At 44.7% G+C, this 16,758-nt stretch overlaps 1 protein-coding gene across 1 annotated transcript; it reads right to left on the bottom strand.

Moving 5' to 3' along the window:
- Nucleotides 1-11,823: 11,823 nt before the first annotated feature.
- On the bottom strand, nt 11,824-16,726 carry LOC8026377 (60S ribosomal protein L26). The gene is made up of 3 exons (XM_029980290.3): nt 16,669-16,726; nt 14,693-14,880; nt 11,824-12,152 (listed from the first exon to the last, which is right to left on the bottom strand). The coding sequence occupies exons 2-3, from the start codon at nt 14,861-14,863 to the stop codon at nt 11,883-11,885; spliced, it is 441 nt and encodes a 146-aa protein (XP_029836150.1). The 5' UTR covers nt 14,864-14,880; nt 16,669-16,726; the 3' UTR covers nt 11,824-11,882.
- Between the last annotated feature and the right edge of the window lie 32 nt (nt 16,727-16,758).

Genomic DNA, 16,758 nt, shown 5'->3' with positions numbered 1-16,758 from the left:
ATTTGTCTGCCAGCGGAGACTCCGAGCTCGCCAGGGGCGCTGCAATCACTTTTCGCCCGTTTTCCGCGGGAGTTGCCAGTATTGGCTTCCACGGTATTTGCTATTACCAAATCGGCCAATTTTTCGTTCTATTAAACTTTTTTTTTTAATTTTCTTCGATCTTTTTTTGTTATTTGCCCGCTGAGTTTCTTTAACAATATTCCAATGAAACTGTTTGACCGTTTTGACTGGAAGGTCACCTGCCAAACCACTTTAGACGATGGATGTCATTCACCAGCTCGCCTCGGGACTGGTAAACCACTTAACCAAGTGCATGAGGCACATTAAATCCAAATTATTAAATATTTGCTATTTCATTACGTATCGAGGGCTTTTGTCGTCGATTAATGAGCACAACCCAGCGGACAAACAGATACTCCAAAGTCTTGGGTTCGACACATCGCGGTTTCTGCCGAAAAAACCAGTTCCCTGGGACCTCCTGTCCACCGTAGTCACCCTCCGTAGTCGGGGCTCGTGCCCCCCTGGTAAAATCTGGGGAGGGGGGGGGGGGGCAGAGCCCCCCCTCCCCCCTTCCTCCCGGGTCATGATCCTTACCAATACGCTGTTTACGTGCCATGTAACGAGCTTCTAGTAGTGACATGTAAACAAAATAACGCACACAGCGACGGACACAAGACGATATACAAAAGCTGTAAAATGTACCCCCTAAAATAAACTACTGATAATTGCTGGTGTAAAAAAAATTGCGCGAAAAAGCACCCCCCCCCCCCCCCCCCCCGAAAAATATCTGAGCCTGCCCACCTCCCCCCCCCCGGGAAAAAGGAAAGTCTACGCCGCTGACCCTGCTCATACACAGTGTCCGCTGCGGACATGATGATTATCTGCGGGCACGCCTCAGGCATGTTCGAAGCATGCTTGCTTAATTCACGCGTAGGTGTCTGCTTCCAACATGCCTGTATACCGCGTGACAAACGTAAACCTCCTCCTTGGCTCCGCCGTACCATAAAGCGCCCCGTACCCTTGCACCCGAGGCGTCGCTCTTTCATTCTCTAGTTTCAAACAACGAGACATGCGAAGTCCAAGCGCGACCAAGTTCAAAAAGTCCTGCCTTGCCAAGCTCCCCACACACATTGGTTCACCGAGGAGGAGCTCGCATTTCGCTTACGAGGCGCCAAAATAGGAATTACCGTTTCCTGTTTGTGTGTTCCTCACAAGTGCACGGGGCAGCTACAAAACTGATGCGAATACAAGATGGACATGGCACGCATGAGCGCAAACTTTCATAAATGCCCAAACAGCCACAAGCAAAAAAAAAAAAAAAAGGAAGATAACTTTCATTACCAGCAAGCTACAACACATAAATGTCTTATCTGTGACAAAAAAAATGTTGCTTTTACCTAAAAGGAAAAAAAAGATACCAGCAGCGGGGCGAAGCGAAAAACGCCGGATTAAGACGCTTCGCAACCGTCACTTTGACCGCTTAGGACTTAAAGGGAAGATGGGGCACTTCTACATTTGAGAAACAACGCTTGAATTGCGTTCATTTGGCCTTTAGATTAACAGATATCAAAATTGTATTTCAATGCGACGCGCCGGAGAGCCATACGAGCAATTTCAAAATAGGACTGAAGCCCCGCCTCCCTAGCCTTGGCAAGCCAAAAGAGCCGTCGATGACGTCACGGACAGCGACTGTCTTTCGCGTTTTTCTCGCGTTTAACAATACTTGCGCAGCAAATGGTTTGGGTATTCGGGTTCACGGGGTAAAAATACACTAGAATTCACTTCTAACTCATTTTTTCCAAGAAGCTCCGTAGCTTCCCTTTATCCACCAAGCAAATGGCGCAACATGTTTTTGAACGCTGCTTTTGCATGGCCTAAGGAGATCCGCACTCCAAAATTTTAATGTAATCGAGACCGTTTTTTTTTTAATTTTGTTTTGTTCAATGCGTATTTTTTTTTTAATTTTGTTTTTTCAATGCGTATTTTTTTAAATGTTTTTTTTTTTTCAAAATATTTTTTTCTGTGTTTATATTTTTATCGGAAGTTCATATTTTAGATACCCTGGCCTATATTGTCTGTGGTTTTTAAACTCGTTAATACCATACATATTGAGGTAGAAGGCCTCAAAGTTAGTGTACGTCAAACCCGTGTATAACGAACAGCAGGAAACGCTACGATCAGTTTGATATAGTAAGTAATTCGATATAGCAAAAACCATTTACAACGAACTTCCACAATACGCTCGTTGTAAGGTGAGAGCCTTCTCTTTCTTTCTCATCTCTTCGCTTCCGCCTTGTAACAACGCGCCGTTCTTTTTTGTTTTCATGCGTGCAGAGTTTGTTTTTTGTTTATCTCCCCTTCTGAATCGCTTCTCTTTGTGGGCAACGGTTCTGGGATAAAAATGTTTTTCTGTGCGTGCGTGGAGTGTTTTTCCCCAGTTTTTCTCCCTTTCTGAATGGCTTCTCTTCGCTCAATTTTGTTCGCAACTTGAGCTTTGGAAATTTTCTTTCTTTCCTACTTCTTTTTTTTTTTGAGGGGGGGGGGGGGGGGGGGGGGACAGGCTAGAAGACGATTGTTTGGAAGTTTTTGGAAGTCTTCCCGAGGGAAAAAGTTCGAAATAGCCAATATGTTGTTCGTTATGAAAAGTACTTTTTACATGCATTTTTATTTAAATGTTCCGCGAGTTCGATATCGACAAAAATTCGCTGTACGTGGGTTCGTTCTAAACGGGTTCGAGACAAAAAGTTCTGTTTCGTGAAATTCATTTGTGTGTACATCACGAATAAAAAAAAAAGCCACGTGGACATGAAGGTTTGATCTCTCTCGTGGGCTCTCAAGGTTTAATAAATTATTACTAACTGCGGTTTTAAAGGGATACTACAACGAAATTTCGGCGCTTATTTCTTGGTCTATTCGTATTCAATGGAGCATTATCACATCAGACACCAATCTTTTGTTGAAAAAGACACAAAAAGGAATTTTAAAACAAATTCAACGATTAGCAAAGGGCACCTCGTGGACGTCGCTAACACGCTTCGTTGCTCTCCGCTGGCAGCTCTCCAAGCGTTTGCCAGAGTGGGCCGTTTACAACGAAAAATACAGCCATCAGGCTTAAAATACAAACGTGCGATTGTTATTTACGGATATTGTGGATCATATTCAGCGTATTTCTGAACACGACGGGTGTATTTCAAATTTCGTTGAAGTATCCCTTTAAAGGGGCGGTGCAACGATTTTCGAACTAAGGCCAAATAATTGTGGGAGTTGGTCTCTGTTATTTCTAGATCCAAGAACAGAAACCATTTTTGCTTCCGCGGCAAAGACCGAAGTTTTCGGCGCCTCTCAACTCGTGCATCGGCGACGGAGTACTTCCGAGTCACGTTTGCAGTGACATCTCTGGGGGATCATGTCACTTCCGGATGGGCTCTGTGACCGCTTTTTTGGTTCTCCAGCGCTTCTCCTGCGATTCTGAACACTGTGTCAACAATGTTCTCGACCAACGCGGCGTCACGTTTTGGTCTCTGACACCACGCACCCCTGCAGGGTTCCTCGAGCGGTAGACGATGATAGTGGAGATTTTGGTTTACGAACAGGAGACTTCGGTTTGGACACAACAAAACACCCCACCCGGTAGGCATCGCCTGTGATCACGGCGAGGAACACGAGAAAACGAAAGTTCACTCTTATCTGCTCCTCGAACAAACCAAACTGCTAGACATTACTCGAGACGTTGCTGAAGCTCTTTAGTCTATGTACAAATATTTACACAAGGTGGGCTCTTGGCACAGAACAGGACATCGGTTGTAACATCGGCAGACCGTTGGGTAGAAAAATGAGTTCGACCATCGCTCTCGCGCGAGCGATGGTCGCGCTGCTACAATGTTCGATAGGGTGCCTCAATGTCCTTCTGTTTAGGGTGATGCCACCCTTTGTAGTACCAGATGCCGACAGCACGCGCTCACGAGGAAAATACAAAGAAATCGACGAAAACAAAATGTCGCCATAGCACAGTCAGCGCCACAAACACGTGCAGGGACACGCTATTTCACGCGCTTCTGAACAAAAAAGAAAAATAAACGTGTGGGACAAAATGGCGAGATGCCACCACCCTAAGCAAAGCGCACATGAAGGCACCCTAATGTTCGATATATAGAAAGCAAGTCGACATTTGTTATGAATGTGGAAGACTTGGGCACCGAATGGGCGTTTGCCCGGATCCGAAGAACAAGACCTGCGCGGGGGCTGTGGCGTAAGGAACCAGGCACCGAATCACAATCGCACACCGAGCTGTCTACTGTGCAAAGGTGCACATATATAGTACGGCGGACAAAACATGCAGGGCAAGGTATAAGCAGGGTATCGGAACAAAACGAAAACCAAAACCGAAAAACGAAAAAAACGATATTTTTGGGCGGAACGGAAACGTAATCGGAACGTTATTTATTATTTTGTTCCGGAGTGAAACCGAAAAATTTTCTTATCGGTTTTCGGTTCAAGGGTATTTATTTCAGATATTTCAGTAATTTGTTTCATGCAGCGAAGAAACTGCTGTTGGTTTGTACCATAATTAAAGAGAAGACAAGGAAGCCATCGCCCCCGCGTCTAAACTCCGGGCGAACAAGCATAGCAAAAACAAAGACAAAAAATACAACGAGAAACAAAAAACATGACGCAAGGCGCCATTGCTTCCCATTAATGAGAGCGCAGTGGCGCGACGCCTCCACACGCTCGCAATGCTCTCCTTGGCTCTTGCGCCCTCTCCCTTTACGCTTTGTTCGGAAGACACAGACAGATAACAGATCACGGCAAGCGCGGGAAGTTTGTGAACCGGCGTTGTAGAAGTCCATCTTTTGTTTTTCTACGCATATGGCAGTCTGAGACTCTGTTGCAAAAGTGTACTTCTTCATCCTTCAGGGCCTTCTCGGCGCTGAAATTTATTTTATCGGACCAGAGGTCTTGCCTTTCACCGAACACACTTGATGACGTGCTGCTTCTGAGATCATGCTCGGTGCCTTGATTATGATCTCATTCTCAAGGCAATGAACATGATCTGAGAAGCAATGTCGTTTCCGCGGATTCCTCTAGAGCGCCTGAATTATCTATTTTTGTGCAAAAACAAACGTTACGTTCCTTTTAATTTTTGTTGCAATTTTTTTTTTTTTTTTTCATAGAAAGAAACCGTTACGAACCGTTATGGAGCATTATTTTTTGGTTCCGGAGCGGAAACGGAACGAAATTTTTTGGTATGGAACGGAAATGAAAACGGAACGAAAAACATTTCGTTCCAACACCCTGGGTATAAGACACCTTACATCATCAAGCAAAGGCAGGCGAGAGCAAGAACTAAGGACTCTGAAGGCAACGGAGACTTCAAGCTATACGAGGAAGAGTTCCCGGGGGTCGGCGCAACCCCACGAAGTGGGTCCAAGTCCAGATCAAGATCCAGATCGAGATCCAAAAGCGTCACTGAAGAAGGGGTGAGCTGGGCAGACAGGGTCTCCTCCTCTACTAACCAGAACAATGTGGTCACGGATAGAGATGCGAAAAATCGCTGAACTAAAGAAGGAAAACCAGTTTGAGAGAACTAAATGAGCTAAGACGTATGCCAGCCAACCTACAAAACAGTAGTGAAGGGAGGAAAAACGAGACAGAGAATGGAAACAGAGCCCAGTGGTGATCAGAACGGGTGCGGTAGGGTAGCTAACGCGCAAAATAATAACACCGTGCAAAACGTGACTCAGGAAGAAAGCTACATTAAAAAAAACAAGAGTTTCATAAGGTGGTGGACGCGCCGAATACTCGCAGTAAAAACATGGAAGTACTTCATAACAGGGTAGTTAAAATCGAGAACGAAACGACTCCAGAGCTTAAACGCAAAGCGGTGGAAAATAAAGACAAAGCATATACTTGAGTAACAATTGAGAAAGAAGATAACCGAGAACCAGTCTATTTATGGAACTACAAGGGAGAAAACTCGGAAGAGGGATTACCATCCTACAATGTAACTGCAGGGGAATCAGACCTAAAACTGCTCTTCTCAATGAGTACATTGTTAATTGGGGAAAGAAGCCAGAAATTATAGCACTGCAAGAAACGCTATGCAAGGAAACCAAACTCACAAGATACAACTCATTCTGCAATGTACAGGCAACAAGAGGGATCGCGATCTAAGTCTAGAGGGGGACTGCAGTAAGACGACACGAAACAAAAGAAAGAAGTATCGAAAATGTGATGGTAGAAATTATACCAAAGAAACTAAAGGGCAAAAGCTTATACATAATAAATCTTTACAGTAGCCCCAAAGGCAGAGACCACAAATTCGAGAATATTCTAGAAGAGGCTAAGGGTATCGCAGGAAAATCTCCCCTCGTTATAGTAGGCGACTTTAACGCTAATAACAAAGCATGGGGTTACAGAAGGAACACAATCAAAGGGCTGGCACTGGAGAAAGCGATAATAGACCTAGCCTTAATACTCCACACAGGCCCGATGAAACCTACAAGAACAGGAAACTCAGTGTGTGGGGACACAATTCTGGACTTGACTCTCACACACCCCATTAGAAACATACAGGCGATGACTTGGGGGGTGACCACATGATCATATCGATAGATCTGCACCTAGGAAGGAAAAGTTTTTTGGGAAAGGAGTTATATATTACGGTCAGACACACAGACTAGGATCTGTTCAGAAGTAGAACAAAGGACATTAAGATAGATAATTTGAACAGCTGGACCGCCGAGCTCATGCAGAACATGGGATAACTCAACCAGAACTATCGAGGGAATACCACTTAAGCTGAAGGGAACGTAGACTTCCAAGCTAGCACACTTAATAATGGCCAAAAACTCCATAGTAAACAGATGGAAGGGAAAAAGGCTCAACAGGAAGCTAAGGGCAAGAATAGCCAGGCTAAACAGGGAGATAGAAACTCACTGCCAGCATCTCAGCAGCCAAAAATGGCACCAAACATGTAGCCGGGTCATTCTTCCAAACAGCAAGAATCGGAAAAAAGAAGGAACAGGAAACTGAAGAGGTTAAAATATACACAGGAGACGGAACCCAAATACCTGTAGTGCAAAAAGTCAAAATCCTAGGAATGCACATCCAGCGCGACGGAGGAAACAAGACCATGCTAGGAACTCTTCTTAGCAGAATCACCAACACATATAGAATGATCAGAAGAATCACAAACAAACACGCAGGGATGAAAGAGGAAAATTTGTTGAAACTCGTGCAGGCATTCATCATCTCACATTTAATCAAGTTGGCTCCATTAGCTAAATGGGAAAAAAACGAACTGGAAAGACTAAACGCCAAAGTACGAGCAATATATAGATCAACACTAGGAATACCCAAAAATACGAGTAACGAAGCACTGAACCACCTGGGACTACACAACAATGTTGAGGAAATAATTCAGGCACAGAAGCAAGCTCAAAACAACAGACTAGCATGGACCAAAACCGGAAGGGATATTCTGAAAGAACTAGGACTAACAGCTAAAGATGATCCTTCAGTCTGATGCTAACTCTATCTCTGAATGGTGTAGCTTGTGGTGCATGAAATTAAATACTGCTAAATGTAAATACATGCGTGTGTCTCGTCTTAACACGTCCTGTTTAGTCCATTGATAACGTTCCTCTTGAGTACGTGCCATCCTACAAGTATCTGGGAGTGCACATAACTTCTGATTTATCCTGGTAAACTCATATTGAACATATCGCTAACAATGCTAATCGCATGCTTGGATACCTTAAAAGAAACTTTTTTCTCGCGCCTATGTCATTGAAACTCATTCTTTACAAAACCCTTGTTCGGAGTAAGCTGGAATATGCTGCGTCTATCTGGGAACCCGGTCTTGAATCTCTCATTTCTGAATTAGAATCCGTCCAGAATCGTGCGTCCCGCTTTATTCTTTCTAATTACCATCGTACCGCCAACGTAACCGTAATGAAAACCAGCTTATCCTTGCCTAATCTTTCTATCCGCAGAAAAGTGTCTCGCTTGTGTTTGTTCCACAAAATATATCATCATAATTCATCTCTCAAGCAAGACTTCTAACACAACCCCATTATCTTTCAGCACGGAACGATCATAGATTCAAGGTTGGCATTCCATCCTGCAGGACTAACGCATATCATCATTCTTTTATTGCCAGCACCTCTTTGTATTGGAATCACCTTCCCATGGATGTTGCCGAAATCTTGGACATTAAGAGTTTTAGAAATGCCTTAACTAACATGTATTGTTTCACAGAACTATAGTCCTTCTGCCGTTTTGCTGTTGTGTATTGTTTTTATGTTTTTTTTGTTTTTTTTTTAACCCTCTTCCCTCTGTAACGCCTTTGGCCCTGAGGGTAAAATAAATAAATGCGAGAAAGAGACGCTGCTGAAAAGTGCATACGAGAGAATCGAGATACTACCAATCCCAAAGAACATGGACCCGAATCATGACGAGGAAAGATGAAAATGTAGAGCCAGAGCTCTGCTAAAGACCTACGGTAAAAGAAAAGACATACACTTTGTAGATGCTGCTTGTTACGACAATAAAAAGCTTGGACACAAAGTAGCAGTAGCAATAGATACAGAACGCTATAAGCGCCACTAGTGTTAGAAACGCCTCGATAGAAGAAGCGGAGGAGATGGGCATCGCCATAGCAGCTAACTACAAAAACTGCAGGCACATCTGCGACTCAAAAACGGCTATCAGCAACTATATAAAAAACTATGTACACAAACGAACGACTAAAATCCTTAGGAAAACAAGCGAAAACTCAGAACAAATAACCATACATTGGTTCCCAGCACACATTGATCTAAACGAGGACGAAGACCTGCCTAACCTTAAAGGGGCGGTGCAACGATTTTATGATTAAAAGAATTTGCATCTCGTCATTTTTACGTTGTTTATCGTGTCCCAGAGGACAGAGAAAACACTTCCTTCATTAAAAATGTCGCGATTCCGCTGCATAATCGCAAAGCAAAAGTCGAGCTTTTTCCCCCACCTGCAGCCCCAAGTGGCAGCCGAAGGAACTACGGCGGAAAGATTACGTGACCTCGCTCGGCTCTAAGCTGCAGCATAGCGCCCGCTAATGTACGCAGAGAGAGGGAGGGGAAGCGTCCTCCGAGATAGCACACGGGAAGCTACACGGCACTCCGAATGACGTCACTGGGAGTGCGACCAGGTGTGACCCTGAAGGCTGGGAGTGAGTTGAGGGGTGCCCGAAATACCAATCTTTATCTTTTTTTTACGCAAAAACTAGGACACGCAGGCGAAATCGGTTTTCTGTTCTTTACTTCAGAAGTGTCAGGGGGCAACTTCCAGAAATCTTTGACCGAAGTCCGAAAATCGTTGCATCGCCCCTTTAACGTACGCGCAGACAAAACCGCGAGGAAACTAAGCTGCGGAATAAGTCGGGCGCCTACAAAGGAAGAGGTAGAAGAAAGCGAAACTCCACAAACTTTTCAAGAAATTACTAGAGGCTTCAAATTAAACAGTAGTCTACGCTCCACCACTAAAAAATCTCAATAGAAGAAAAGGTGTTTTACTCAGAATGTTACAGACTAAAACAATCCCAACACCCAAAATGATGAACATCATCAAAGAGGAAGTAGGAACTTTCAGACATATAATGTTTGAATGAATAAAATTTAGGAAAAAATATCCGCTGACCACTAAGGGGAGATGCTGGCTGCCTTGGCCCAAACTGACGAGCGAGCCCAAAAGTGGGCATCCAGTATGCGGCTGACAGCCTTGCCAAGCAAGGCCTGGACGGGAGCCAGCCACACGTGCACTGAATAAGTGCAACAACTGTTTTTCTTCCTTCCTTCATTTTTGGGCTGTACCGAACATTCAACTCTCGCTCGTGGCTGCCGTTGTGAAGTGGTTTGCGTTCTTAGAATATGTATAGCCACTCCAGCGCTCTGCTGTATTATTTCAGGATCAACCAGTGTATCTTTGTTCCGTTACTTCAATAACAGTGGAGTCAGCCGGCAGTACTACCCCCAACCACTGCGTCTATTGCGTCAGGAGAGTATGTTTTTATTTATTATTCCAGACTTCCACTCATTGTCGCTCAAGGCCAACAGCAGTAAACTTTGTATAGTAAAAAAAAAATTACAGCAACCGGATTTACCTTTCGCCGGAGGACCGGCCACTCTGACACAATTTTTCCTTTTTTTTTTTTATTTGCACCCAGGTAACAGCGCAACTGCACCTGGTTAGTCGTATAATCGAGCATAGCATTACACGATAAATTGCGTATTAAAATCCGCGCATCTGTGCTTGAAATTTCCAAAATGACGTAATTTTAAACCAAATTCAAGCGCCAGCTGGATGTCAGGTACAGCCCACTTGGCGGAGCAGACCACACACGTAATGAGAGAGGTGGGGGGGGGGGGGGGGGGGAAGGGCATCTTTTCTTTCTCTGCTATTCTTGGTGAAACGGTCTATAGAGGAGGCTATGGCACTGCCCAATGGGTAATCGGGGGTGGATCAGCTTTTTTCCGAAATGGCGAATATTGGATGAAGTGGTAAAACAGTAGTTTTAAAATTTCCGAAAATCACATACATTTTGCATCAGAGAACGATTTGCCCTGAAACCTTGGTCCGGACCGCGAGCGGTACATTTCAAGGGAGACCGAGCGTTCGGCAATGTGTAACCTATTTTAACCATAAAAAGAAAAAAAAAGTCCATTGGGAGCGTGCAACACCTAAAAGGGGCTCAGGGATTTTCCTAACGCAGTTCCGAGCACGCGCACAGCTTTAATGCACAGTAGCGCCACCTTTGGGACAGCAGTGGAACGCTTGGCGGTCCCATATATTTATTTTGCGCATCATTCTTTCTTGGCTTGAAAATTGTTTGGCAATGTTATAAACAACCATTTCACATAGGTACATTTGACCTCTCATACTCTTCGCTCTGAAATGTAGTTCCAGGGTCACCACATAGACGGCGCCGGCGTGTTCTCTTGTCGCAAGAGATTTTAAGGCATTCTGTTCTAAAAAGTCGCAAGTGTGCGAACGGGCCTTAACCTAGGTGAATGACGAACACTCGAAAAAGTCAATCTTGTGGACTAGGTGAATGACAAACACCCAAAAAACAATTTTTTTGTAAACAATAAAACCTAAAAAACTCCAAAATCCAAAGTTAAAAAATATATTAAAATGCAGAAAAAAAAAACCTTGAAATGAAGAAACCTATCAATTGCCTAGAAAAGTGAGGATGTTTGTCTGCATTCATTTTTCAAAGATCAGTGTATTTCGGCCACTTGTTTCCTGCAGATGCTAGAAATGCAATCGTTGAAAGGAATTGTTGGCAGACGAAGGACGCTTATAAAAAATGGAGTTAAAGCTTTATAACTTGTAAATACCCTTAAAACGCTTTACATTTGATGAGACAGTACATGTGAACGACACACAGAGTCTGAACAGGGGTCAAAGTGTAGAACTTTTCGTTGTTTTATACTGCTATCTTTCTGCTCCGTGTGACACTATAATAGTGTGAAAGAAATGTAGCAGGTGGATATAAATAAAAAAGTTGGTTTCACAGGTTCGATCCTGACGTGAGGCGTTCAGTCAGTGACACTAGATCATACGGCGCACATTGGACTCGAGACTGGTTCACACACTTGCGACTGTCACTGAAGGGAGGCTAAAAGCTGGTTTTGAAGCCCGCTGCGACAGCAAGAGTTTTCGACCTCTCCGGTAATAAGCAGTGAACCAGCCTTCAAGGAAATCGCCCAATTGCAATGAATGAACAGCAAAAATGTCCACCATGAGCAAAAGAAGGCAATCAAAGCTTCCAGAAAACAAGTCACGTTGAAATTTGTACAAGCCCGGTTGGTTTTATATCTAGTGATCTCTGTCGTGACACAAGTTCATGTTTCCATGGCAATGCTCTCCTCCGTGTGCTTCCCCTTGCCCTTGTCCTTGAGCTGGCGCCCACGGGCCCGTCGCTCGAGGATTTTCTTGCGGTCCTTGTCCATCTTCAGCTTTACAATGACAACCTTGGATGGGTGGATACCCACGTAGACGGACGCCCCGTTGGCCTTCTCCCGCTGGATGCGCTCGATGTACACCACATACTTCTTACGATACACCTGTACCACCTTGCCCACCTGCTGACTCTTGTGATGGCCTCTGACGACCTGCAACAGATGTCATATTTATTCCAGAACTGCCCAAATTGGCCACTTTCAAAAATTAAGATTCGAGTATAAGTCAACCACACCTTCAGGCACCAAGCGCTTTGCCTCACAGAATGCTTCAGGCTGCACGAGTGCACTTAGAAATGCATAGCATTGATAGGGCCAACATTGGGGATTTTGCGTCTGTGGCATGCAGCCTCAATGAAGTCGGTGCCACATGACATTGATGCCACTCCAAAGGCACTCTAAATGCAAAGTATACGACAGTCGTGTATGGTAACAGAAATACTTTCTTGGCTTTCGAAATTGCCACCGATCGTTCCAACTAAACTCGGGGAAATGGAAGGAGTAGTTCGGCGTTCCGCACTTCACTCGATGACCTGACAAAGCCAACCAAAGCCTAGTGCGTCCACAATCATATAAGCAGTGTTCCAAAATGCACTCAAACTTACTTCCGAGTAGAGGTTTCGGTCCTTCGCGTTTGAAAATCTACCTTCGTTTTACGCTGTCACGTGATAACCCGTCGGAGTAACCTAAACTTACTCTCCAGTAATTTGCACTGACACATGCGTGATAATTATAGCAATAAGGCGTAGAAAAAGAATTATAAAAATACAGCGGCCACTTTTTGGGAGATCTGAGGTAGCGTCCATACAATCGGGAGATGTGATCAAAATTCGGGAGGCTCCCGGACAATTCGGGAGAGTGCAATTAATTTTGGATTAGAAGCAAATGCAAAGTGAAGTGCTTTTGGCTGAATATTTTTTAATTGAATATTGAATACTTGCTGCGTCTTTCTCTACATCTTTCCCTACTGTTACACCATGCTTAAAGGGGCACTGCAATCCTACTTAAGTGTCTACATTTTATGAGGTTTCAACATCTCTTGTGGTTTGGGCAACCCAGCGGGCATGGAGAGACTAACTAAATATTGGTGCGTCACATTTTAACCGGACAACGCGGGAGTCTCCTCCACCTACGGGGGCGCCCCATGGTACCGAACACGCGTCGCAAGTGACGACATCGTGACATTGTAGGTCCTGGCCAGCTCCTGCCTTACGACTGGTCAGAACCGCTAAAAGCTTTATTTTTTTTAGTCGAAATACAAAATATAAGTGGCATGAACATATTTGATCATTTATGAAAGCAGTCTTTGTACAGTATTTCAGATCAGAAAAGAAAGAAATGCAGTTTATAAAGTACAGAAACAAGAAATGACCCGTCGACTTACCCGCCACCAAGCGGAGGAAAAGGCAGCGCATACTAAAAATGGGTAGTGGGATCAAACGCCGACGAGCAGCGAGCTTACAAAGGTCCCGGATGTATGTGGCAGCGCCGCGGTCGTGTGAGCTCGAGGATCTGACCAGTTGCAAGCGTTTTGAAGGCATTCGGCGAGAAGATTTGGGCTTGCGGTTTGGTTGTTTGGCAGTGCGAAGTGGCTCCCGTTCTGAACTGATCTTTACCTCGAGTTTGCTGTCGTTTATGGGCAATGAAGAGTCATGCCAAATTAGTGTTTAGTCGTGCAGCAAATGCAATGTGAGCCGCCCTGGCCACCCACTTCATCCAGCCTATCCAGCACATGCTTTAGTGGCGCCCTCTTGAACTGCCGACAGAGTGCGGCAGCTGTGAGCGCTCGCTGAGCTCACTACCCCTCCTCTATTCACGGCCACTCAAGCCAGGACCAAGGACGTCATGAAGGAGGTTATTTTTTGCTTGTTTTTGTAATTTTAATTTGCCTCTAACTTTTAAAATAAAGTGAAATTCAACATATGAAAAGTTTCATCAAGTTACTATGTTGACGCGCTCAGGTTTGGTGCAAATTAAAAACCAGTCAAGAAGTTGTTGCAAGGCCTCTTAAGGACAAGAATTTTCGCGTACCCTTAAATTTCAAATTTTTCAATTCGCAAAAATTAAGGGCTTGCAAACATCAAGGGTTTTACAGAATTTTTTTGAAGTTCAGTTCCAAGATGGCGGAGAAGATTTGGGTTCGGTTCAGTTCCACACTTTGGCTCGAACAGTTTCCCTTATTCCTGTATTGGTGAATGCTTTTCAATTTGAGCGGGAGCTTTGAGGAAACCAAGTGATCCTGGCGTTCATTCGGATGGTCCTGCCACAGTTAAGAACTGCAGTCTTGGTAAAGACAAAGAAATGCAGAGTGGTGCAGGGAGTGCCAGAGGGGAGTTGTCTTGGACTCTGCAAGCATCATTTTGCAGAAAAACACGACAAACGGCTCTAATAGTACCGCACACCAGGAAGAATTGCGTTTCAGCTCATATTGGCCGCGACAGTACACCGGCACGCGGTTAATGAAAACTTTGAAGTGCTACAGATTCACGAGTGCAATACAATACACACAGAAAAACGGGGATCAAGGTACAGTATGCCTCATTCTGTTCACTTGCACCAGTCTTGAGGAAAATATTACTACGCTGAATTGTTACCAGCTCGGCCAAGATTCATAACTGGGTTTAATAGACGCCATGCACAACACCACGCACCATGTATGCACTTGGAGAAAAAAAAAAGAAAAAGAGAAATACCTGAACTTCGTCATCTTTTCTGATGGGCATGCTGCGGACGCTGTATTTTTGCCGAAGATCTTTGGAGAGCGGGGAGCTCATTATTTTCCTACGAACATGCGATGGGGCATTGAAGTGCCTTTTCCTGTTCTTCCTCCGAGAAGAAGACACGAAGCGGTTGAGCTTTGCCATGTCAGCTTTTTTAAGGCCTGCAAAAGTTGGAGAATTATGGAACAGTGACAGTATTAAAGGGGCAGTTAAGTCATTTTTTAAAAACGTCATTTTTGATCTTATTGTTTAAAATGTGTTAGTTCCCGCATATACCAAGTACTTGTATCAAAACCACCTATTAATCTCGGGGCAATAGAAAAACATGTGGACTCTTTCTCGCGGACAAGATTGCGTGGACAAATGAAAGCCCTACAATACACGTAGATTCCGAATGATTTTATTGTAACTACAGGGTGATTCAAGGAGGGGCCAGGCTCTTTAAATCGACCGCAAAATTCGGTTTCTTAACCTATCGCGCTACAAGCATTGCCCACAGATGGTGCATTTTTTTTTTTTGTAAAAACTGAGGAAAGAGTAAAAGAAAGAAAAAGGCTTAGCTCCTATGGAAACGCAGCGAAGCCACCGGTCTTCAAACAACACGGCGCCGTTTCGCACGGGAGACAAGAGATGGCGCAACGAACGAGTATACGGCGCCGACAGCCGGGGACTTTAGCAGACGATCTTTTCGACTCAAAAGCGGCGCGCGTTCCGCAGGCGGCGACGGTCGCAGAAACAAAAACAGGCGCGGTAACAAGGAACTGCAGTTTCTTGTCCGCTAAAGACGCCGGCTCTCGGCGTCGTATGCTCGTTCGACGGCGGCAGTTGCCGTCGCGACCGCTTGCGCCATCTCTTGTCTCCCGGGCGAAACGGCACCGTGTTGTTTGAAGACCGGTGGCTTCACTGCGTTTCCACATTAGCTAAGACTTTTTCTTTCTTTACTTTTTTCTCGGGTAAGTTCGCTATGCAAATTTTACAAAAAAAAAAAAAAAAAAGAATGCACCATTTGCGGGCAACGCTGCACAAAACCGTAGCGCGATAGGTTAAGAAACCGAATTTTGCGGTCGATTTAAAGAGCCTGCCCTCTCCTTGAATCACCCTGTAGTTTCGAAGAGAGTCTGAAGGTATACATTCGGATAAGACTCCTCTTTTTCACCATAGGCGAAGCCATCGCTTGCAACTCGCCGACAAGCGCCCTTCGTCGACCACTTCACTCGGAAGAAAATGCGTCCCAAAAAGGGCGTGTCGCGATCTTTAAACACACTGTTAACGTGAAATAAGCTACGTACGATTGTGATTTTGGGCTTGTTGGAATGCTTTCGAGAGTGCCTAGGAGTAAGTCGTCACCACAAAAGAACGATCTTAGAATCGACTTCCGTGTCCCTTTAAGACTGAAACGCATCGCCTTGGTCGCTTGCTCCCGTCACTTTCATGCGGCTTGCATCGTCGCGGGACTGGCCGAGCGACAGCGAAGCCGGTCGCCGTCGCTCGCCAAATCACTTACATGCGGTTTCTACAGTTTACACATGACATTGTGCGTCACTTCACCGCTAAACCCGGCCTGACAGTGACTTCGGTGCCAGCAGCACCGAAGTCACTGTCACGAAATCCACCCGATTTTACTCTGATCCAAATGATTCGCCATACAAGCAAATCGATGCAACATATATACTCCGATCTGGCAGTCAACACCAACAATCCAAAAATACGCGGCGTCATTTTTTTGTTTAAAATATTGTCCGGTTTCTTTGCCTGACAGGGCTTCGATGAGACCGGTGAAGGGTCGCCACAAAAACAACTTACTCAACTTTTAGCCAAATTATAGACAAATACATAATAGAACCGACAGATCTAACCCTCAGCACCACAATATATCGACTGAAATATGGTATTTATGACAGAAATGTTGGATTATAACAGATTCGAAGAGAGACGATAAACTCCCTTACCAATGCCGGCCGACAACCGGAAAGAAAGACATCAACGCACTCTTGAACCGAAGACCACGGACCACGGCACCATGGTAGCTGTCAAAATTA

This window comes from Ixodes scapularis, unplaced genomic scaffold (genome assembly GCF_016920785.2).
Source record: "Ixodes scapularis isolate PalLabHiFi unplaced genomic scaffold, ASM1692078v2 PGA_scaffold9__187_contigs__length_104089568, whole genome shotgun sequence".
NCBI classification, from domain to species: domain Eukaryota; kingdom Metazoa; phylum Arthropoda; class Arachnida; order Ixodida; family Ixodidae; genus Ixodes; species Ixodes scapularis.
This window is presented reverse-complemented; position numbering and strand designations above follow the sequence as displayed.

Coding starts and splice junctions, on each gene's coding strand:
- LOC8026377 (XM_029980290.3), bottom strand. CDS start 14,863: ATGGCAAAGCTCAACCGCTTCGTGTCTTCTTCTCGGAGGAAGAACAGG. Junction 12,153..14,692: donor GAAAAGATGACGAAGTTCAG/GTATTTCTCTTT, acceptor CATCTGTTGCAG/GTCGTCAGAGGCCATCACAA.